Below are 23,687 nucleotides of genomic sequence, written 5' to 3'. Positions count from 1 at the left end.
CCTAAAAGTTTGTAAAGGTGCCGGAAATTCAGCATAAGTTTATCTCCAACTCGTTTCATTGAAAATGTCATTTCTTTGTCAGAGGTAATGTGTCTCTCATACCTTGAGTAGCTTTGGGACGTTAAAGCCAATAAGCAAGCAATTAAAGAGAAGTAAAAACTTTGGGCCTGACTAGAGCACGTTCTAAAGTGAAGCATATCATATTCTCTACTTATTATTACAATAATACAGCGCGTGTTGCGATGAATATGTTTGAGAAGCTCACAATATTATGAAAATTTCTTGTGACTAATAAAAGTTACTTTTCTGTAGCATGGTTTTCATACTGTTATATTCACTACCGGAAGTTGTAAAGGCAAAGATGGAGCTTCTTACGCTCAGTGGTTCACCTTCACGATGCGTAATTCTTATACTGACATACCTTTGGTGGCTAAAATGTACTTAAACTGCATAAACCGCAATATTTGTCCATGAAAGACAAATCACTACATATTGTACCCTTGCCATCCTACGACGACATTCGTGTCATTCCTTTCCGTAAATTAAATTCTCAAACCAATGAAACAAAAGAATATAGAGGACGTAGTGCAAATTGAGAATTGTTTACAAATAAATCTTTTTTTTTTTGCTTTCCTACAGGGGAATGAAACGTTCTATAAAGTTATCAATGAAATGCTAATAAGAAGCCCGACAGGTTACGGTGATAAAAAAATCATGAAAAGCTATGGCGCGGCTAGAAGGGCGAAAGAAGGTGGAGAGGAGGGGAGAGTGCGTGCAGAGAGCTCTGCAAAATTCGGGGGTTATTCTGAGGCCTAAATACACCCCTGGCTAAACGCCGTGCTAAAAACGAAGAAAATAAGAAGACGCATGATTGAAACAGGTTAGCCTTGTCTGTCCATTTTGAGGTGCTCCGCTAAAATTTTACCGCTTCGAATACAGCACGTACAGCAGCTGACACAAGCTCCTCTAGAGCGTAAAAACGGGGTGCAGGAAAGCGAAGGAAATGAAAAAGCAAGTGAAATTAAAGAGAGAGGAAGGAAGCTAAAAGAGAAAAAAAAGCAGCATAGAAAACATTTTATCCTTTAACGAGTACACATTACCTTTGGAAAGCGATCGAGTTATTTACATCGTTACGACGCTACTTTTAAGATTCTAGAACGTAAGTATGTCGTTCTTTATAACGTAAAGTTAATATGATCTTTTGAAAAGGTGTAGGTATCTATAAATGTTGGTAAGGCACAAGAAACATTAAATAGCGATTTTATTTCAGAGCCTAGTCCAATTCTCTATCGTTTTCCCGGCATCATGAAATTGTCCCGCGATGCAATAGTGGCAGGCAGCGCAGTTTTGTAGTATGTGAGGTTCTGGTGACGCTATTGGTGTCGAAATGGCACCGGGAGAAAAACATAGACAGCTACTCCTGGTTGTTAGTTTGGCTGCCCGGTTTTGTGGGAAGCTTCTGTTCCCCTGTTCTTCGTGTATCAGGATTCTTGCTTTCTTTTTTTATGCATCGACCTTGGACACAAACCTTGAAAAATAAAAATACAAATTTGTCAAATACCAATGTTGAGCACGAAATATCAGCTGAGGTTCTTTTGTAACAACAGGATTAAATACCAATGGTTACTAGTTTCTTCCACAGTACCTTTTACGTAATGAAAATGATTATTGTAAACCAACGATGACATTTTGGGCTCGGATTTGTCAATGAAGCATTTTACGCCAGTTAGAAATTTGCGGCTGTCAGACTACGTTCAGTTGTTGGCAAAAATTGATGAGAGAAGATAAGCGATTCTAAGAAAGATTCGTAGATCACCATTTACTGTGCTCGATATCAAAGAAAATTGGAAACTTCCCAGCAGCGCCTAAAATTGATGGGGCCCTTTGAGGCTCTGCTAGAGCTTAAAGTTAGCATGCAATTTAATTCGTTCCTCTTGTCTGAGCATGCCGTCCGAACTTGACTCCGTCTTCTAGAGTAACGTGTCTGGTTCGCTATCAAAGCATCTAGGAGGCTCATTTCTAATCGCATATTCCTACCTCAAACGGACTTCCCACTGTGGTTCGCAGTCGTGGCCAAATCAGCCTTTTCATGCGGCTCCTGACTAGAGGTAGCCACCCGCCATAGCACGTAGAACAGGCTGCTCACCCGTTTTTATTCGCAATGCTGACGCTGAAATCGGTAATACAGAACACAACTCCCAGTGCCATAACCTGATGCATACAAAATGACAATGTATTTTCAAATACCGCATTTATCTTCTTCATTTCTTACAGGTACTGCTTTGATTTCGTCGACAAGTACCTTTTAAAAAGCAAACGAGCTGCGACGGCTCCAAAATCAGCGAAGTTGCATTAAGTAAGGCTTACCGAAACCCCCGCTCCCAGGCCAATATCGCTAGCGGAAGAGTGCAAATCGAACGGACATAGAAAAGAGAAAGCTTTGCCTCTAGGTTATACATAGCTCAAAATAAGAATAAGATAGCGGCTTTGCACGTGCTATTGTACAGGAAGCTTCGGACATCTGCGGTTCCAGTTAGCGGTGCCTTTCCGTATCACAATTGATAGATTACATTCATCCTTTTGAATCCTGTGACACCGCTGGTGCGACCTTTCAGTCCTCAGCCGAGCAGGGTCGCTCGGATTGCCGATTAGGTGGATTGATAGCCTCCGGGGTTGAGGCCTGAGTACTCAAGCCAGGGAGATCAAAGCAAAACCTATATTGTGTTGAGCACTTATTTGTTTCATCTAGGTGTGGTACACTTGCATCGATGGTCCGTAGCCCCTGTCAGGTTTCTCCACACATGCCTTATTTATCCCAGTGATGCAGCTTGTGCCGCTTGGGAGCTGTTTGTTTCGCCTCACTCAGCACACCAGCGTCCGAGCTGCCAAGCTGCACTTCTAACAGATCATACGACGCAGCCGTACAGATCGAGTTTCCCGCTGCGAAATTACAGCACAGTGCTTCTACACGCTGAAAGGCTAAACTTGATATTGAGCTTTACACGTGTGTATTGCGTCGGCCTATGCCGGCTCCTAAATGTGGAGACATGCGACGCTTTTTGTAAAAGGCTGAAGAAGTTGTTTGGACCCACGGACATTCGCTGCCAAAAGTAGATTTTCTAAGCAACCAAGTGACGCTTCACTCCAGAGTAGACGCAAACTAAATCAAGAATGGATAAAGAGCTTTGGAGCATTTTGCTCTGCTTGTGGCCTCCACTTCGACAAAAAAAAGTGCTATAAAAGATGGCGTCCACAACGTTCGCATAGCCGTAGTTGGGATGCCGTTTAACACATTTTATATAAAGGGGAAGTCTTGTCCTAAAAACAAACATCTTTTGCTTGGTCAGAGGTATAAATAATCCTTAGAACATGTCCTGTAATATACCAATTTGAAGAATTCTATTTAATGTCATGAACGACAGAAACTTGTACACTCATGCAAGTTGTTCAGGAAGTTTTCGTGAACAGCTTTTTCAGAAGTTCGGCTGCATGCGACCTGCTAAAAGCCTTGCAGTTCTTATTCCCTCCTATTGGCTACCTGCGCAGAGCTGGCAGGCTTATCATTTTTGAGACGATTTGTTTTTTAGAATATTGAAGCTGTCACCTACGAAACAAGAACGGAATTTTCGACTCTTTTTTTCTCAAGGCAACAGCAGGAAAACGAAGTTAGTTTGTTAGAGATGAGAAACAACATTCTAGAAATATATAGGGCTGAGTAGGTGGCGAAACCGGCGACAGTGTTTGCGAGCGCGAAACGTATACATGTATCCAAAGGCGTTGATACGTCAGTGCCTAATGCTTTGTGCATAATGTTGTTGCGTTAAACTTGAGTAACTTGGGTGGAAAACTTAATATCTTAACAATTGAGCCTCTTGAAAAAAAAAAAAAAACAGTATTTCTTATTTTTAGGCTTCAGTGTTTTTGCGGACGTGCGCTATATTACTTTCGCGTAGCTCGCCGAATATACAGACATTTTGTGCAAATATATTTATTAGAAACATCACGCCATTTACCAAAGAACACTAAACTAATGCGGTTTCAAACAGCCATCATTAAAGCTCTCCTTCATTATTAACCAACCAATGTCAAACATTTGGATCAGATAGCTCCAGCATGTGATTCTTTTCGAAGACCACTGATTTCTTGCCCCTCAGAATAATTATTGTATAGTGCACATCTTGGAACTATATGCTCTGAAAGGCATACACGTGAGTTAATCGCAATAAATCCGGAGCGCTGGCTTTCTACAGCTCGGGTAACATGGTTTCTGCTTCTGAACTCCAGCGAGTTTTCATTGTCAGCAGGTAATTTAGTAATACTGCTCTACTTAGTGCTACTAACATGTGTCACTCGAAGATAAAAATCACAACGTTTACTAAATAATTCGAGCATGAAATTTTATTAAATACATCACGTGCACATTGCAAATGAAACGGAGTAATTGCTTACCTCATCACACGTGTGTGAATACATTCTGACGTAAAAAAAAAAAAAAAAAATCGGTGGTATGGGCAGAGACACGTGGCAATTACGAGTGCCCGACAACTAATGAAAATACGTAAATGCATTCAGGGGCAGAACAATATAACGGAGCAAACAGAGACATCTGAAATGTTCTCCCGGGTTTCCACAAAACAAAGAGAGCTTGTTTGGTTTGTGAGAAAGAGCTCAAGTGAAACGTGTTGGCATGTGTAAAAATACAGTCACCTATATCACTTGTTGAAGATATATTAAGGGGAAATGAGGGTGCTCGTTATAATACATGAAGGAAAGAAGCCAACAGTCGGCGAGGCCAAGCAAAGCGTTGGGGATGGTACTTTTATGTCTTTTTTTTTAATGTTTGCTTAGATAATCACAGAAATTAGTAATGTAATCTGTTTAGGGGAAAGATCATTAAACACAAAGTAGCAGAAAAAACAACGTGCCGATGGTGGGAACCGAACCCACGACCTCCGAATATTGCGTCCGGTGCTCTTCCAACTGAGCTACGTCGGCTGCTGTCCCCCCTGCTACTTTCTTGGGTATTTATGTTGTCTGTATACGAACCTTGAGAGTGTTCACCACGTTGTTTTTTCTGCTACTTTGTGTTTAATCATCTTTCCCCTAAACAGATTACATTACTAATTTCTGTGATTATCTAAGCAAACATTAAAAAAAAAGACATAAAAGTACCATCCCCAATGCTTTCCTTGGCCTCGCCGACTGTTGGCTTCTTTCCTTCATGTATTATAACGAGCACCCTCATTTCCCCTTAATTGATCTGCTTGTAGCTTACGGGGGTCTCGGTTCTGGCAGTCTTGAAGCCATAGGTAGCGTAAGAGGGTTCTAGCACAGCTTTCGCCCTCGCTCTTGATCACGTTCTACGTGACGCTGGCGGTAACAAAGGACGTTCTACGTCCGCCGCTATGGCTGAGGGTGGCGCTGGTGAACACTCTCAAGGTTCGTATACAGACAACATAAATACCCAAGAAAGTAGCAGGGGGGACAGCGGCCGATGTAGCTCAGTTGGAAGAGCACTGGACGCGATATTCGGAGGTCGTGGGTTCGGTTCCCACCATCGGCACGTTGTTTTTTCTGCTACTTTGTGTTTAATTATCTTTCCCCTAAACAGATTACATTACTAATTTCTGTGATTATCTAAGCAAACATTAAAAAAAAAGACATAAAAGTACCATCCCCAACGCTTTCCTTGGCCTCGCCGACTGTTGGCTTCTTTCCTTCTTGTTGAAGATATGACAAATGTGTGGCCGCTTAAGCGTGCCATGGAACAATATGTCTGTAACTGCACGTGCAAAGGTATCCTGATATTTACCTTGGCTGCTCCGCAACTAGTGTAATCGAGCGCTTCGAATTCGCGGTGGTAGTAATGCTTCCGTGTGATACTGAAGCCCCGTCCAGTGTTCCACTGGTAGGGCCTTGAATATAGACACCACAACTTGCACGTTGTTGCACTGACCTGCAAGGCAGGAATAACACCAGAGCAAATTTGGAAGAAGCCTTAAAGCAGACTATTCATTATTACAAGCTACTCTCGAGCAAATGTCAGCAAAATATTTTACAATCTAATAAAAATGGAGTGTTTTTACTGTGATGTTTTCGATAGTAGAGTCCTTATCCGCAGCATCTCCTTTGCAGATCGCGACGAATGGAACGACTGGCCCTGGGTATTGGTCTATCACGACGTATCCGCTCCTCGTAGTCGCCCAGCATGTTTCTCCCACGCGGCTGCGATAGAAGTCATAGAAAGCGAGAATTTTGGGGAATGTCAGTGCCGTTCCACTCAAGCGCAGGCTCACTATAGAAGACCGGTGCGAATTAACAACTTTAAGGTATACAACGCAGAAGGTCGCCGTAAAATGCCCCGTGCAGCGAAATTCTCTTAAACCAAAAGCGTTTCCTCGCCAGGGATATTTAGACATTCACAGAAACGGCAGCATACGAACGTCTTTGCTTCCGAAAAGTTGCCGTCATGATGACTCCCAGCTATGATGTACTCAAGATAAAAACGCAATTTTTATTTAATTGCATTGGGTGTTTCGCGCTGAAAATCCAGCAAAGTATCATATGTGCTTGATAAAAATTTAGAGCGCGTGTTTTGTAGGTCAACGCTGCATGTGTTATTTTATGCGATGTTTATTGCCTTAGTGCATAAAAAGAATTTTATAAAAAATATGGTCAAATAAATAAATGAGGCCTGAAGAGTTTAGTGCTTGTGTAGAAAGAATATTTTTATTTGCACACAGCTAACCTAAACGCGCAGCTCTGCAACATCGCCTCGAAGTTACTGCACGAACTTTTTAAACGTGCTGTACTTAAAAGGCTTTTTCGCTTCAATGCATCAAACTCTTATTTCTGCTTGTGCAGGGAAAACTGTTCGTCTAGTTTGTTTTGAATTATAGTGATAAGGAATTTGATTTACATTTTAACATTTTAACGGAATATAACCTCTATACCCAAACGCTTGTATCGTTATAATTTTCAGTTTGACGTGGTATGAAAAGAGTATCCCTGTGACAAACAATTACCCGCCGCCACAGGCCTCAAACACCCTTGCGTTTCAAGCACGTAATGGTAAGGAACAGGCCAAGTTATGACGCAACCGTTCTGGATAGAGAATTATAGGTGATGTAATATATGATATCGTTTATGATACAATTCTGATAGTTTGTCGTCATCATTATTATCGTCATAAATCTGATTATGCCCATCCCAGGATGAAGGCCGCTCCCATATTACTCTAACCCGTTCTTGTGCTAGCTGTATCTACTTCACAGCGGCGAACGTCTAAGTCTGATCCGCCCGCCAAATTTCCTGGCACCCCCTGCTACGCTTTTCTTCCCTGGAATGCAATATGTCACCCTTGCCGGTTATCGGTTATCCTCTATTCGGACTACATTCTCTGCGCGTGACCATTTCTCCTTCTGGATTTCATATGTTTGCACCCAGTGTATATTGTCAACTATCATTTTTCTTCAGAAAACATTTTATTCCTTCAAATCGGAAGGAGCGATAGAGCACTGTGCTACTGCTCTTACCTGATGACGTACTGAATCTGTCTCAGACTGCAGCGCGAGAAGTGGTGGTGACTTGGCCCCTTGTTGACGTAGCTCATGACATATCCATCATCCCATGGGCAATCCAGGGCACCTGGATGCCCTGAGGTCATTGGTCCGTCTCCGTCATGCTCCGCACCCAAGCTGCAATAGAGACAGCGAAAACAAGTAGGCCTAGAGAAACGAGCTCTAAAGTCAGCTATAATATTTGCGAAGCCGCGGCTCGGGAAAGCAAGCACTCCTTCAATAAGTAGAATGTCCTACAGCTGTGAATATTACTGCAATAACATAAGCCTTCTGGACAGGCTCCAAGCTTAATAGTCTCATTAAATTAGCGATTTAGCCCCTGCTGCCTCTAGTGCAACTTGAAACAAACATTTAGTAGAAGAACAAACAGACCACCACGTTTTGTTAGCAATACAGGACACTGAAGGATACGAGATATTTTATTGTTGAAACATTACTACCTCCCATCTTATGTTTCGTTGTACTTGCTATGAAACTCGATTCGAAGAATGGTTCAAGATGAAGCATCGCCCTGCCAGTGGGTTTCTAAAGCACACCAAAGTAAACACTTAGTTTTGCAGGCTTCTGAAATAGGCCAGCGCTCTTTTTATGTGGTCGGGTCGTTAAAACCTAAGCATTCAGTGTTGCATGTTACTGATCGGCATTCGTCGTTTTCATTCTTCATATCGGGAGAAGGTATGCAATAAACAAATGTCCTGACGTAATTACGTACGGAATCTGTCTCATAATGTAGTGGGAATGTGGTGGTGACAAGGATCTTGTTGACGTTGCTCATGATATATTCATCATAACCCAATACCTGAGAGGGCCACTAATTGTTATAAACTTATCGCTGAACCTCTGACATTAACTTCGTATCCTCGCCATGAATTTTCTCTACATCGTTATCCTGAGCATGATAAATTTGCTCCCTCCTCTATAGGTAGCGTCATTGTTGTCTTTCTCATATAAACGTTTGCATTTTGTGAGCTACGTGAAAAGCCGGTGTTACAGCACTATATACACGCAAGCTGAATCCATCAATAGAATTCAAATCGTTGTTGCTGTGAACATTGCGCCAAAGTTTAGCCGGCTGCCGCACATGATAAGCTGCCAGTACCTGAATGACTCAATGACCGCATGAAGATCAACAACGTCATCTTCTACCTTAGTGACGTTGCTAACCTATGGTACCGAAATCATGAGGCCGACATGCCAACTTGGGATATCCCAGTTGTTATGGCGATTCACTCTCTCGTACGAGGCCAGCCAATCTGCAACGTCCTGGTTGCCCTGCCCGCTGAAAACTGCGGCGTCTCGCTGCCGAATGGCACCGGAGCATGCGATGGACTGCGAAGGGGCTTCCGCTGGCTTGGCCTACCTCGTTTGTCGCCACAAGTATCGTATATAGGAGCTTCACGGTGATCGTGTAAGAGTATTATCCCGGCACTTCCCACCAAATGAAGAGGGGTTTATTAGAGGTTATCCGGAGGACTGGAGACGGCGACCGGTGACCCACGACGATCGTAGAGTGAGGCAAAATCTCGTCCGAACAAGACAGTCCGAGTTTCGAGTGTGCGCGCCAGCTGATCGGCCAGGAACTCAGCCGTCTTCGTCGTCGTTTGCGTGGGCGCTGAATTATCTTCTTCCTTACAGGGGTAACGTTAAAGTGGCACCAATGACGTTCGTCAGGCCGCTAATCGCCGACGCGACTGCAAAATGATTTAAAACTATGGGCGCTCGGAAACGAGAGTAATTCAGCTTATAAAATTCCTAATGACACAAAAAAAAAAAGAACAGCGCGTCTCAGCTTGGATCCCCTCTCCTACTTCATTCTCCCAGCGCTCGGCTTGAGCAGACCTTATGAGAAAGGCAGTTTTCTGATGACGTATCGGAATCTATCCGCCATAGTTGCCTGTCGAACTTAACCTGTATCCGCACTTTTTGGCAGCATCATTACCACAGTAACGACGCTGCGAAGCTGAGCTATAGGGACCGGCTTCTCCCTCTGCCCAAATGTGGCCTTAACCCATCAGACTCTGTTCTACACCATCTTGGCGGGGGTGTCGACGAGGTGGATCCGACGGTCAGCAAATCTGCGCCGCCGTTTCAGTGCTCCGCCAGCGTCCATTGCTGCTGCTGCGTATCATCCGAGCGCTACTTGTGCGAAAGTTCGAGAATGAGTGCGAATGGCGGAGACGGACGAATTGCGTACAGAAGCTAAGGCAAAGCCTAACCTGGACGCATAAGGGCAAACAATGAGGTCATCTGCGGGGAAAGAATATACGACAACTCCTTGTATATTAGCCTGCTGGCGGAAGCCTGCTGTGGAATTGAGTGTGACGGGCGCGCTTCATGACCCATCCCGACACAATTTGTGCCATTTGTGGAGCGCCGGCAGAAATGATCAACCACATAATTTTGGACTGTTCAGAGATTTTGCCGACGTCCGAGATCCGACCATTGTAAGCAGCCTTGGGATTTGACGCGGCTGCAGGAAGAAAGCCCATAAAAGTGGCGTATCGAATTTTGATGACAATGGGGTGCCCGGCGCCGTCGCTCGATTTTAGAAGACTAGTTCAGTTTTCAAACTGCGGTGGGATGCGCGGGACAGTACCACAAACGCGAGTCTATGGCGCTGCACTCGCAGCAGGCTCTAGCTGCAGCAATCCAAGGAGGCTCAAAACCACGAGTAACGTAGTCGACGCAGTCTTATAGTCATTGTGACCGCGACGGTCTGGTGGGAATTAATGTTGTCACTTTTGTGTGATGATTTTGTTATTTTCGCGGAATATTATACGCACAGTGTAGCCATGCCGGCATGCTGCGTGACTGGCTGCAAGAGTGCCTATCGAACGGGCAAGAGCAGATCAGCATTTCTTCTCCGCTCTAAGCGCGAAACTCTTCTAGCCGCATCGAATAGGGCTATTCGACATGTAGATAACTTTTCAGACCCCTTAATAGTGTGCGATCGTCACTTTCATGATGAGGACATTCTGAAAACTAATGTTCAGATCATCATCCTCAGCCTCACTATACCCACTGTAGGCCGAAGGCATCTCCTATATTTCCCCAATTAACCCGGTTCTGTGCTAGCTGCATCCACTTGACCCCTGCGAACTTCTTAACCTCATCCGCCCACCTCACTTTCTGCCGCCCCCTGCTACGCTTTCCTTCCCTTGGAATCCAGTTTGTTACCCTCAGTGACCATCGGTTATCCTCTCTTCGCACTCACTACATGTCCTGCCCATGTCCATTTCTTCTTAATTTCCACTAGAATGTCGGTAACTTGAGTTATTTCTCTGACGCACTGTACACGCTTCCTATCTCTTAATGTTACCCCTACCATTTTTTGTTCCATCGCCCTCTGGGTTGTCCTCAACTTAAGTAGAACTCTCTTGGTTAGCCTCCACGTTTCAGCGCTATTGGTGAGTACAGGTAGGATGCAACTGTTGAATACTTTCCTCTTGGGCGATACCGGTAAGCTGCTAGTCCTAATCTGCGAGTACTTGCCAAATGCGCTCCATCCCAATCTTATTCTTCTTGTTATTTCCTTTTCATGGTCCGGATCTGCGGTTACTACCTGTCCTAAGTAGACATATTAGCCTACTACTTCCATTACATCGCTACCTAATGTAAACTGCTGTTCCTTCCCGAGGCTGTTCAACATTACCTTAGTCTTCTGCATATTGATTTTCAAGCCTACTTTTCTACTTTTCCTTTATAGGTCAGCAATCATTATTTGCAGTTCATCCCTCGAGTTGCTCAGCAGGCAATGTCATCAGCAAATCGCAGATTACTGAGGGATTCTGCATCTACCCTTATCCCTAACGGGTCCCATTCTAAGCCTCTGAATACCTCCTCTAAGCAAGCTGTGAATAGTACTGGGGAGATTGTGTCTCCTTGCCTAACACCTTTCTTTGTGGGAATTTTGTTTCTTCATGCAGAACTATGGTTACTGTGCAGCACTGTATATATCTTCCAGCACTTTCACGTACGGCTCGTCTACCCCCTGATTTCGCATTTCCTACATCACCGCCGAGATTCCAACTGAGTTAAATGCTTTTTCGTAATCAATGATTGCTATGTTAAGGGCTGATTATATTCCGAGCATTTTTCTATCACCTGATTGAAGGTATGGATATGATCGATAGTAGAGTACCGTTCCCGAAATATTGCTTGATCCTTTGCTTGATTGTAGTCTAAGGTTGTCCTGATTCTATTAGTGATTACCTTAGTAAATACTTTATACGTAATAGACAGTAAGCTAATTGGTCTGTCACTTTGTAAGGTCCTTAGAGTCCCCTTTCTTGTGAGTGAGAATAATGTTTGCATCCTTCTATGGTTCTGGCACCGTCTATTACACCAAGCTGTATTTCTGAAAAGATACTCAACTATCGATCGCATTAATACCATAAACAAGGTAGTACAAAAATGCTCAGAATATAAGCAGCCCTCATACCTCATTTATTTATTATGAAAAAGCATTGAACTCAGTAAAAGTAATAGCAGGCAGGCAGGGATTGAAAAACCAGGGTGTAGAGGAGCCATATGTGAAAGTATTGGAAGGTATCTATAGTGGTGGCGCAGCAGCCATATTTCTGCTTAAAGATTGTAACACAATTTCCATAAAGAACAGTGTTCGGCAAGGGGACCCAATCTCCCCAGTGCTATTCACAGCTTGCTTAGAAAAAAGTATTCAGAAAGTTCGAATGGGAGCAACTAGCGATAAGGTTTGGTTTGTTGTGTTTAACGTCCCAAAGCAAAGATGTCTATGAGAGACGCCGTTGTCGATGGCGTAAGAAATTGAGACCACCTGGGGTTCTTTAATGTCCACTGAAATCACGCAGTAAACAGGCGCATAGCTTTTTGCTTCCACCGAAAAGCGATCATCGATGCCGGCTTTCGATCCCGCATCCTTGGTCACAGTAGCCGAGGGCCCTACCACTGCACCACCCCTGCGGGGCAGTTAGGGATAAGGGTTAATGAAGAAAAATTACTAGGAGGCACTTGGACAGCAAAGTGCGATGAGGCGAAAGCCTTTAAAGCGCGGTCGTCGGTAGCCCTCGACTAGGACACCTCTCCCTCTTTGTTTCTTCTTTCACTCCCACCCTCATCCTTTTTCTTACTGCTCGGTCAGCTGCCCGCGGAGAATTGCGAACAATACTGCGCATTTATTCCCTCTAAACCAATTTAATCCCTTGTGAGTCCTGCTGTACTACGCCTGCTTCAATAAGCTGTGTGGTGCGGCGTTCGAGGAGAAGGTATATGAAAGGCGATGCAGGCTCACCTGAATCGGCGCCGTAGGAATTAACTTCGTGTATTTATGAATTGCCCGGTGGCATCACGACCAGTTGTGATGTCATGACCGGATGTAACGTCATTATGACATCAGTTTCAAGTATTAGACAAGCCCATGGGTGGAAGTCGTAGTCAGAGTCATCTCTGTTATTACCCATGACTAGTCAGTCATGGCTAAGTACTTATTAGTAATTAGTTAGTACTCGTTAGTAACTATTTATCTATTATTTAGTACTGGGTCCCAGGCAGCACACCAACATCGCACCAACCCCGGCCCAACGTCGACAAAAATTGGTACCAACATTGGCGTAACACTGGTTTTTTGAGAAATTACTACATTTTTATATATTGGTCCGGCTTATACGCCAACATTGCGCCTGTCTTGGCACTTCCAACATAGGCTATCAGCTGGCCGTGCCCCTAGTGTCACGTATTGGCATGCCACGAGTATTCATTGGCACATTTTGCATTGGCAATAAACCGGCCGTGCTGCTAGTATCACATATTGGTATTTATTGGCATGCAACAAGTATTCATCGGCACACGTGGCACTGGCACTACCACTGTTAAGCCACCTTTAGCCATGCACTTATTTCACCCTTGCCCTTACTGCTGCCATTTGCTTACCTGTCACTCTGACAATTTTGGCTTTCTTATGAAGTGATTTCCCAATACCACCTTGCATGTCATCTCACTAAGGAGCCATAAAAACCATGCAATTAAATGAAGCAAGGAAAATATTTTCCGAAAACATTTTATTGAGAGCTCATATACATGTACATGCCACAAAGACATCAGAGGGCCAATATGCAGTGCAGGAGGCATTCGGTACAGAGCTATAATGGGAGAGGCTAGTAGGTGTAATTGGAAACAGGGCACTAAGCAGCACATGACCAGGTGGTGCAGGTAGAGGTGATGGGGTGCAGTGTGCATTGCTCATGATGGTAGGGGCTGGACATGTTGAGCAGGGTTAATGCACTATAGCCTTGCAGTGCGAGAGATGTTGCAGGAAAAGGAGGCTGAGCATGGGTGCATTCCAGGGCAGTGTCCACCATTGATGGAAAATGGCAGTGGACTGTGTTGAGCATGATAGTTGGCAGTGAAGGGTCAATGGATCAAGTGATGAGGTTGAGGGGGCGGGGGAAGCGCATGGCCCAGGTAGTAAGCTGGGCACCCCGCAGGAAACAACCATTCAGGAACAGTTTGTTGAGCAGATTGGCCCGTGGGTGTTACAAATGACATCTGCACAGAAGACAAGCATATATCACCATAAGATCTAAACTCACCTTCTCAACACTTATTCAAACACATATTTGAAGTCTGGGTGCTCTATACGATTGAGTACAAAATACAGAACCCCGCTATAGTAAAACCTGATATAGTAAAGTGAAACTGAAGTCCCAGTTCATCTTCCATAGGCAACTGTACATTTTGCCCCTTTATAGTGAAGATGTTTTTCGTAAAAAACGGTTAATGTGCTTCTGGCCATGGCGACGACTCCCGCGCACTACCTAGAGTCGCGAGGCCACGACTTTTTGTATTTGAAAACAGAACAGTAACCCCGAGTGTTCGTTTAGGTGGCTTTACTACTAGCCGTAGCAGCAGTCAGAAGAAGCATACTTTACAGAAGCCTTAGAGCCGTGAGGGAAAGCGCGCAGCGCGAAGAAGAAAAAAGTAAAGCAGTCTACAAACATAGCAAGGAGGCGGCGTGTTTCATTCAGAAAGTAAAGGAGTAAAAGTGCAGCACAAAATAGGGAAGGGAAAGAAATGGGTCAACATTCACTGCAATCTGCAGTACAAATCATGAGGCAGTGGTGGCAGAAAGTGGAGGTGCAGCGAGTAAGGTCTTACAGCACTTGAGTGCCATGCGAATTTATCATTTATTGCCTTTTAAAAGACAGAAAGAGCAAAAAGAGACACCATGTTCATGCAAGGCTTTAGTTTTTACATGAAATCGAACTTGGATGCATTCGTAATCACGTCTTCATGCTTCAGAGGTACTTCCACAAGATGTAGAGAAATTTTATAATGAAAAAATCACACAAAGAGATGACAAAAGCGAGATGGAAGGTATTTAGGTTTTTTTTTTCATTAAGCAACACGACGTGTTCAGTAAGTGCCTATTTACCTACTAGACAGCACTTTCAGGACCATGTCATCACAGACCACTGATACAGTAAAGACGTAAGTGCGTATTTAACTACTAGACAGCACTTTCAGGACCATGTCATCACAGACCACTGATACAGTAAAGACCATAATATAGTAAATATTTTCGCTGGCCTCAGTAGCTTTACTATAAAGGGGTTCTACTGTATATATTGAAGGCCTATTGCCACACATTCTTCTTTTAAAGCACTTTGCGACAGGTTTTTGGGCCTGCAAGGGCATGCAGCATCTTATGACGTAGAGATAATAAACTGTAATACTGATAATCCATGCATATGTACCTCACAGTGAAAATAAAGATGATGATGATGACGATATATGCAAAATAATATCCATTCCAGATACAAAAGAAAGATATTTGGAAGAAAAAGCCTGCTTCCGGCAAACCGATAACTTCAGGTGGATGCTTAGTGTTCATATAGAATTACAGTTCCTGAAAATATGACGGTTCAGGCTCCAGAACGTTCAATTTTTAAAAACTTCTTAAACATTAATGCAATAGACAACATGGATTACTAAGCATGCAAAACTGAATATTAAAGAACACATTAAAGAATATTTTTCTGGAGTACACAAGTTACAGGCACGCATACATTACTGCGGCCAGAATGAAGAAATAATTGCCCTGACAGAATCAATCAAGCTATCTTCAATCAGCTAACTGAGAGAGATGTGTACATCGCAGATATTCTCTAGGCTGCGCACGTATATAATATTCTCAAGATAACCGTACAATTTCAAGTTCCAGCTTTTTAGTTTTCACAGCTTTATTGCTTGCTGCATTCTACTATAAACAATTGCCTTACTTGCAATGTACCAAGGAATAGTTTTCATACAGTGCTCATTATAAATTAAAGACACCAGAACAACATGCACACAAACAAGAAAAAAAGAACGGGACAGAGCGCCATTCACAACTGATTTATTGTGCAGAATAAAGTACATATATATCTCACTGCCGGCATATGCGCAAGAAACCCATTCAGCGTCATGGAGTTAGGGATAAGATATGTTCAAGAAGCCCATGCCTCATACCATAGCCTCTTTCTCTGAGAAATCATTTCTTGAACATAGCTCATCTTAAACTACAAGATGCTGAATGTGTTCCTGGCGCATGTGCCGGCAGTGAGATATATATGTACTTTGTTCTGCACAATAAATCAGTTGTGAGTGGAACTATGTCCCGTTATTTTCTTGTGTGCGTGTATTGTTTTGGCGCCTTCAGTTTATAATAAATAAACACGAACAAGCCCAACAAGACGTTCTAGTAATCATACAGTGCATGCTTGTTCAGCTAAAATTATTACAGTCAGCCTGCAATGAGCAATTGAGCAAGTACTAGACATTTACTTTGCATAGGCAGGAAAATGGTATGCTAGATCTGAGTACAATGATATCGTACTTCTTTATCAGCTAGCAGCCTACCAGGTATGCATTTTCCCTCATCACAGCTAATCATATGGCCATACCATCGGCAACTTTCCACGAGCAAGATTATATTCAGTTAGGCATACATGGGTGACTTTATGTCCAGGTACCAGGTGTGGTGCTCGGGCATCTGGTTTCTTCAAACCAATTCATAGTAGTTGTTGGTATAGAGAATAGTAATCTGCCTGAATATCTGAGGCCAAATATTATTTTCATTGCTTAAGCACACCTTAAGATACAATGCCTGATGTGAATATGGGATCATAAAAAAACGATACATCTACATGACAGTGATTTTTCACTTTCACCCTATCACAAGTTCCTTGAAAAACCAGTTTAATCCTGAGCTGAAAAGTTGTATCGCACATATTTTATATTTCAGTATCTATAAAATGTTGATATTTTGTGAATATATTTCAAAATCAAAATTTCTTAACAACCTCAAAAATTATTTTTTTTTTCAAAAATGGACAATATTTTGTACTCAAATTAAAAATAAGATTGTGTCTGGAGAAATAGTATTGTTTGCAGAAAAAAAACAGCACATACGCAAAAAAGCACCAATATCGCTCAAATTTAATGTGCAATACACGAACTGAGAGTTCACCCAAAATTACAAGTACAATAGCCTTGTGTACATGGACTCGACAGCACCGGGTTGAATCAGCGTTGAGTAGGCAAGGTGATCATTCTCGACACGGCTCATGTCTACATGAACTCGCTTTCTAGTGAGTAAGTATCGTAGCAGAGCGTAGCATCGAGATTCGAAGTTATTGTGCAAGTTCTTACTTGTATTTGATCCCATTGACTTTTACTATCGAGAGCTGCGATTATTTTTTATCGTTGATGAGCGCTAAAAAGCATTCATTTCGAGTGACGCTCGCCGCCGCTCCAGAGGCTTTTTCCTATCCCAGAGTTCCCCATAACTATACTCCCTGATTGGACAGCTCTTACATGCATAACTAAACTCCCTAACTGGACAGCGTCTACATGCCTTTAGATAAGCGGGTTAAGCGAATTAACCTATCCCCTGAAATCGAGTTAACGCGACCCGCTCCGCCGCCTATTTTACTCGACCCGACTGTGTATACATGAACCCCACAACTGATTTTTCACTCGACAGACGTACTCGACGCAATTCTGCCGAGTTCATGTATACAGGGGTGGAACCCACGTGTAACAAGTAACAATGCTGCTAAGAATCAAATCTGCTTTCTTCTGGCTCATCCAGTTTTCTAAAAAAATATCTTGTCTGACAAAGGAGGATATTTGGAGTTAAACAGCTAAGCAACACAAGATCTATATGCTTGCTCTAACGCATGACTCCTGAGTGCACTTACAGTTGCAATTTGCTTGGTCATGTGGCAGTTCACTAAACCGTCTGACTAGATATGACAATAAAAAAAAACATATGGGGATCATTTCTACTTTTATTAAGACACGCAAAAGCTTTTTTGTTGTTGACATAGCATTCAGAGACTGCGGGAGTTTGGCAGTTTTATACGTCTTATTTCGTTTGGCAGTTGCAAGGGGATGTAGAAAAAAAAATATGAGTAAGGAATATAAGGGGTGACAACATCCCGAAATGAAACTAATGGACCAATGTTGCACAATGCGTATCTTAAATGGCGTCACTGGTAACATCAAGCACCGAAAATCGTCCTTGAGTATGACAAATTTGAAGCCTGACACACATTATGGGGAAAGCCCTGGCAAGCATGCAGGCAAAGGTGCACATATATAAGAGCAATAAATGCACAAGGAATACACGCCTGAATGAGCAGCTGCACTAATAATTTCCTTTTGTCTTTCAGCCCACCCCTCCTGCACTGTAAGCAAGTCTGCTCTGTTTTCCGAACACAGAATCATATGCAAAAACAATGTTCTCTAAAATTTACAAAATTTGAACAAGTATTGCATGATGATCCTTCTGCAAATGTCTTGCTCTATGGTTACAGAATAAATTCATTGCAGCTGCGAATAAAGCTTGTTGGGAGCTAATGGCGAATCTCAATGGCTTGGGGAGAAAATTATTTAAAATTGTCACTTTGAGCAAAGTAAATAGCCTGGTTTAGATCAAAGTTATATTACATCTACATGGCTGAAGCTAGTGTAGGCAACCAGAAATGTACAAGCAGTCAGTAACTGCATGTCTGTATGAACAAATACATACAGTGCAGGCAGCAGTAATGAAGGGAGAGTGGAAGGCAAATAACCTGAGCAATACTGAATGGCTTTTTTCTCTGCAACCTCAATACAGGCTTCCTGCGAATTCTTTTAATGCAAGCATAATCAAGTATCCTAAATATTCCATCACTTAAAGCACCTGCACTCCCGTGTTACGCAAATGACAACTACTTCGTAAGTTCACAAGCTATGTCTGTTATTGTGCTATTACACCACAGGTTCACTCAATCATGCCTCAACTTGAAATAGTCACATACTGTTGAAATAAAGCAATGAAATATAGCACCAGCTATTAAAGCACTGCCAGGGACATGAAGGATAATATTTTCTACATACTGTGGGGAAGACTTCTGAACAAGTAAGTCTTGAGCTAAAAAGACAGAAAAAGTCATAGAGCATGCAATAATATAGCAAAACGCTAGCAGAGCATTTAAAGCCTTTATATAATGCAAAACAAAGGCAATGTGTCATACCTACCGAGGCAATGTTTCCTTACACACAGCATGTTTCATGGCAAGGCTCCCACAGTTGTTGACAGGTTTGCAGCACCAAAATGTTGACGATGTTGTCTGCCTCACATTCAGGCAGCACCCCTTTGATGGCAGATGATTGCTTGTCCAAAAGCAGTGCGATGATACAAGTGGAGCAGCTGGACTGCGGGCTTTATAGAGCAAAGAGCCCTAAATGCAAGGAAAGAAAGTGTCCATTAAATCGATGCCTCTAAATCATGATAACAGCATACCACGGTTCTTCTCTGTTTAGTTAATCTATAATTTCAATTGAAAGCTGTCTCAAAAAATGGACTAATTGCAACTCTATGTTACACATGGTATAACATAGCTGTGCCAGGGCGGTGGGGCCTTCAGTTAGCATAACGACCGGAAAATGCATACTGATGTTTCATGCAGTCTTGATGCTGAAGCAAAGTGTCATGGTGTAAAGAACAAAATTAAAAGCAGGCACGGGCGCCAAACGTGTGCTACACAACCGACGCGACTAGAGGTGTGCACGGGCATAAATTTTGAGACCGACCCGGGCCTCATGCTACAAACCCGAACCCGGCCTGGAACTGCAATTGCCTGAGCCCACCCAGTACTCACACTTAAGGCTCCGTCCCTGCTGGAGATGCTATAACAGACCAGGTGCAAAACCTACAAGTCGGCTTCCCTGTGAGGCAGGAATTCGTGCACAGTGGCGACAGAACCTGATTCAGGGATAATAGTTAGGTGCAGTACATGCATCTACCACAGTCCCCGCTGCTTGGGATGCAGTTCCCCACGCACATGCCATTGTCAGAGAAAGGTTTTTGGGCATTCTTAACGCTGGAATAAAGGGGGGCGCACTGTCACCCTACGGGTGAAGAAAGAAAATTTAGAAAAGGGACACTAACCGGAGAGGGTAATAGTGGGGCGACAATGCGCGCGCGAATAATACTGTGACGAATGGGTAAGAGGCGCGGGAATTACCCTACCCGTCAGGCGATGTGCTAGCACTGTACCCAACTATTACCCCAAAGTCTATGCCGCCATTGTGCAGGAATGTCTGCCGCACCCGGAAGCTGACGTTTAGGTTTTGCAACTGATCTATTGCAACTGAAGCAACGATACAGAAAGAAAAAAATAGGCGACAATTCCTGGGGATGCATCGCGCGACGACGACGCCAACGCCTGTCGCTGCCGCTGGTGCACATTGCACAGAGCGAAGGACCTCAGCGACAGAGACGCGTTTTCAGCCTTGCTTTGTTAGCGCCGCCTCCTCGTTTTGTAAATGAGTACAGTTACGCTATATCCAGTTTCTTGCACTAAACAGCAAGACTGATGAAATTTCTTGAAAAGCGTCGAGCCCCCTCCCCCCCCCCCCTTTAAAAGAAAATGGTCCCAGCGCAGCGGCGTGCTACTATACTGCGATGCAGACATGATTTAAAGCAGTGGCGTTTTTCTGCAACTTTCGAAAATTAGCAATATCTAGCCACACTAGAATTTTTTGTTTTGCAATACTACCCTACCAAGCTTTTACTACACCGTCTCGATGCGCTCATATATGCACGGATCAGACGAAATGAGCGTCTGCAGGATTTTCGCTCATACCGCACTAGAGGAACAAACTTTGCATGCAAAAAAAAAAATAAAGAAACAACTAAGGTGAGTACCCCGAAGCCTTTTGCGATTGGCTGCCTCGCGAGCTGGTTCCAGCATCATGAGCGATTTTCTAAAAACCCAGAACCTGGGCGACAGCGCCGAGCGGCAATGCTTTAGCGGTCCTCAGCGCACTGCGCATCGTGCTGCCACGCGACTCATGCGGTTAGCGTTTTATCGCACCAGACACCAGAAAATATGCTTTTGCCCGGACTCCGCCGACTCCGCCCGATGTCACCCGAGGGAACCCGAGCGGCCGAACCAAGCAACGGCTACACGCCGTTCCAGCCGCTGTAACGCCGTGAATATCCGAAGTTGGCTTTTAGGGCTACGATGCCACGCAGTTGTTTACTTTAGAAAATCAGTACTCTGCAAAAAAGTAATGGTTTAACTTGAAATAAGCTGCAAAATGATCAGCATCAAGTCGCGCACACTTGAGAACCACTTTTGAAAAGTTAACAACGTAAGAAATATGCTTAAAGAAGACAAATCTCCCTAGTACATGGCTTACGCAGCCTGCAGCAACAATGAAATGTAAGACAACGCTTGTAATTTAAAAAATGCTCGATCTAAGAGGCTAATATTTTGCTCCAATATACACAAACGCTTTATGAAATCTGAATGAAAAAATTTGAAAACTTACATGGAATGTTTCTTGAAGAAAGAAGCATTTTCCGTGCGCGGTGCCACCGAACGTCGAGCCGAGCAAACGAGTGGCCGTTGGATGGACGAAAGGAGGAGGAGGAGGAAAAACTTTATTTAGTCCTATATTATTTGGCGGTTTTTGGACGTCTTCAGAGATGTCTGCTTGTTGTATCCACAAGAGTCTTCTCCGTCGACTTCGTCCACTTTTTACAATGGTCGGTTGCCCTCACTCCAGGGCTCCGCTGGCTGCTGCCGCCCGTTGGGCTCGCTGTACCAGACCTTTCTGGTCTTCGCAGCGGTCGCTGGACAGCAGAGTCTCCCATTGCTCCGCACTCGGGTTTCGAATTTTGGGGACCACATCTATGTTTTGACATGCCCATGTGATGTGATATAGTGTTGGTTTTTCATAGCACCACGGACATCTGTCAGCGTATATGGTAGGGTGCATTTTGTTTAGTATGTGTAGGTTTCGGTATGAACCCGTCTGTAATTGTCTCCATATGACAGTTTTCTCTCTGGTGAGAGAACTGTGCGGTGGGGGATATCGCATTCTTCTTCCTCTATAGTTTTCTAGTATGGCCGAGTATGCCTTCGGTGCTGGCAAAAGTTCCGCGGACCCGTCGGATGCTCGGAAAGTAGTGTATGCTCGAGCTATCCTGTCAGCCTCTTGGTTCCCTGCCACCCCCATGTGCCCCGGTACCCATATAATTTTGTGGCTGGTCTTGTTTTCTTCGTGGTTTTTAAATCTGTCGCTCGCTTCGAGGAGTATACGAAGCGCGTGACGACCAATCCTACCATTCATGAAATTTCGACAGGCTGTTTGAGAGTCCGTGAGTATCGTTAGCGACCGCCCAGCTCTATAGCCCTCCGCCACCGCTAGAGAAATGGCTACTTCCTCGGCCTCTGCTGCTGTGCAGTGTCGGATAGAGGCGCTGGTCACTTCGCGTAGAGACGAATTGACCACCGTGGCCACTGCAATTTTGTTCTGTCCTCCTCTCGAGGACGCGTCTGCATACACAGTCGTGTCTTCAGGAGCGTATGTTTTTTGAATAAAATTGGCCCTTGCTTCTCTTCTACCTTGGTGGAGGTTAGGGTCCATGTTTCTCGGGATTGGAGCTACCTTGAGGGACTTGCGAAGTTCGTCGGGGATCGTTACCGTCCTCGCTATTTCTCGCATCTGCTCACAGTATCCGAGTCTCTGTAAAAGCGCTCTTCCAGTCGTTGTCTGCAGCAGCCTGAGTTTTTGCGACTCAAGCTGCGCCTCGCGTAGTTCTTCGAATGTGTTTTGCAATCCAAGCGCCATGAGCTTTTCTGTAGACGTGTTGCGCGGTAATCGGAGCGCCGTCTTATACGCTTCGCGTAGCAGGGCATCAGCTTGTTGTATTTCACTCTTGTTGAGGCACTGGTAGGGCAGGCTGTACATAATTCGGCTCACTACCAGGTTTCTAACTAGTTTTAGTGTGTCCTCTTCGCGCATGCCATGCCGCCTGTTGGTGATGCGGGTGATCGTGCGTGTCACTTGTAGCGTTGTAGTTTTGAGCATGGTAAAAGTGTGACTACTGCGTTGGTTCGATTGAACCCACATACCTAATATTCTTATTTTTGTCTTTTCAGGGATGGGCATTCCTTCCAGGTAGATGTTGAGTTTCAGGCTCTCACTGGTTGGGACGGTCCGGTTTTGTTTGCCTCTCCACACTCGAAGCAGTTCCGATTTCTCGGTCGAGCATGCGAGTCCTCTTTCTCCGAGATATTTCTGTACACAGGAGGCCGCTTCCTGTAGTTTTTCTTCCTTCTCCCCGAGGGAACCGGTGTTCGTCCAGACTGTTATGTCGTCTGCATACATGGCGTGCCTGATGCCTTCGATCTTCTCTAGTTTTCGTGCTAGACCTATCATAGCTATATTGAAGAGGATAGGTGAGATGACTGATCCTTGTGGTGTTCCTTTGTTTGGCGCGTGAATTTTGTTCGATCGAAGGTCTCCCATGCCGATGGTGGCAGTTCTATCTGACAGGAAGGCTTTGACGTACCCGTGGATTCTGCGTCCGCAGTCCAGGTCGTCTAGGCCTCTAAGGATCGCTTCGTGACTGACTTTATCAAATGCTCCCTTGATGTCAAGGGCCATTATGACATTTTCACCTGTTCGGGGTACGTTGCGGAGCACATCTTCTTGTATTTGTAGCAGCACGTCCTGCGTCGAGAGTTTTGCTCTGAAGCCGAACATGGTATGGGGTACATGTTCATTATCTTCCATGAAATTTTGCAG

General features: G+C 44.0%; 1 protein-coding gene across 1 annotated transcript in view; it reads right to left on the bottom strand.

The window, feature by feature from the left end:
* Positions 1–1,221: 1,221 nt before the first annotated feature.
* The window catches only part of LOC146175095 (venom metalloproteinase BumaMPs1-like), a 192,608-nt gene continuing 170,142 nt past the window's right edge, over positions 1,222–23,687 (bottom strand). The window contains exons 10-13 of the mRNA XM_084584531.1: positions 7,536–7,697; positions 6,087–6,225; positions 5,813–5,956; positions 1,222–1,528 (exon numbers count right to left, since the gene is read on the bottom strand). Coding sequence (XP_084440657.1) covers positions 1,415–1,528; positions 5,813–5,956; positions 6,087–6,225; positions 7,536–7,697 — 559 coding nt within the window. The 3' untranslated portion in view covers positions 1,222–1,414. The remainder of the gene's footprint in view (positions 1,529–5,812; positions 5,957–6,086; positions 6,226–7,535; positions 7,698–23,687) is intronic.

The sequence above is a fragment of the Amblyomma maculatum genome, chromosome 11 (genome assembly GCF_055883805.1).
Source record: "Amblyomma maculatum isolate TAMU_Amacu chromosome 11, ASM5588380v1, whole genome shotgun sequence".
Lineage (NCBI taxonomy): Eukaryota > Metazoa > Arthropoda > Arachnida > Ixodida > Ixodidae > Amblyomma > Amblyomma maculatum.
This window is presented reverse-complemented; position numbering and strand designations above follow the sequence as displayed.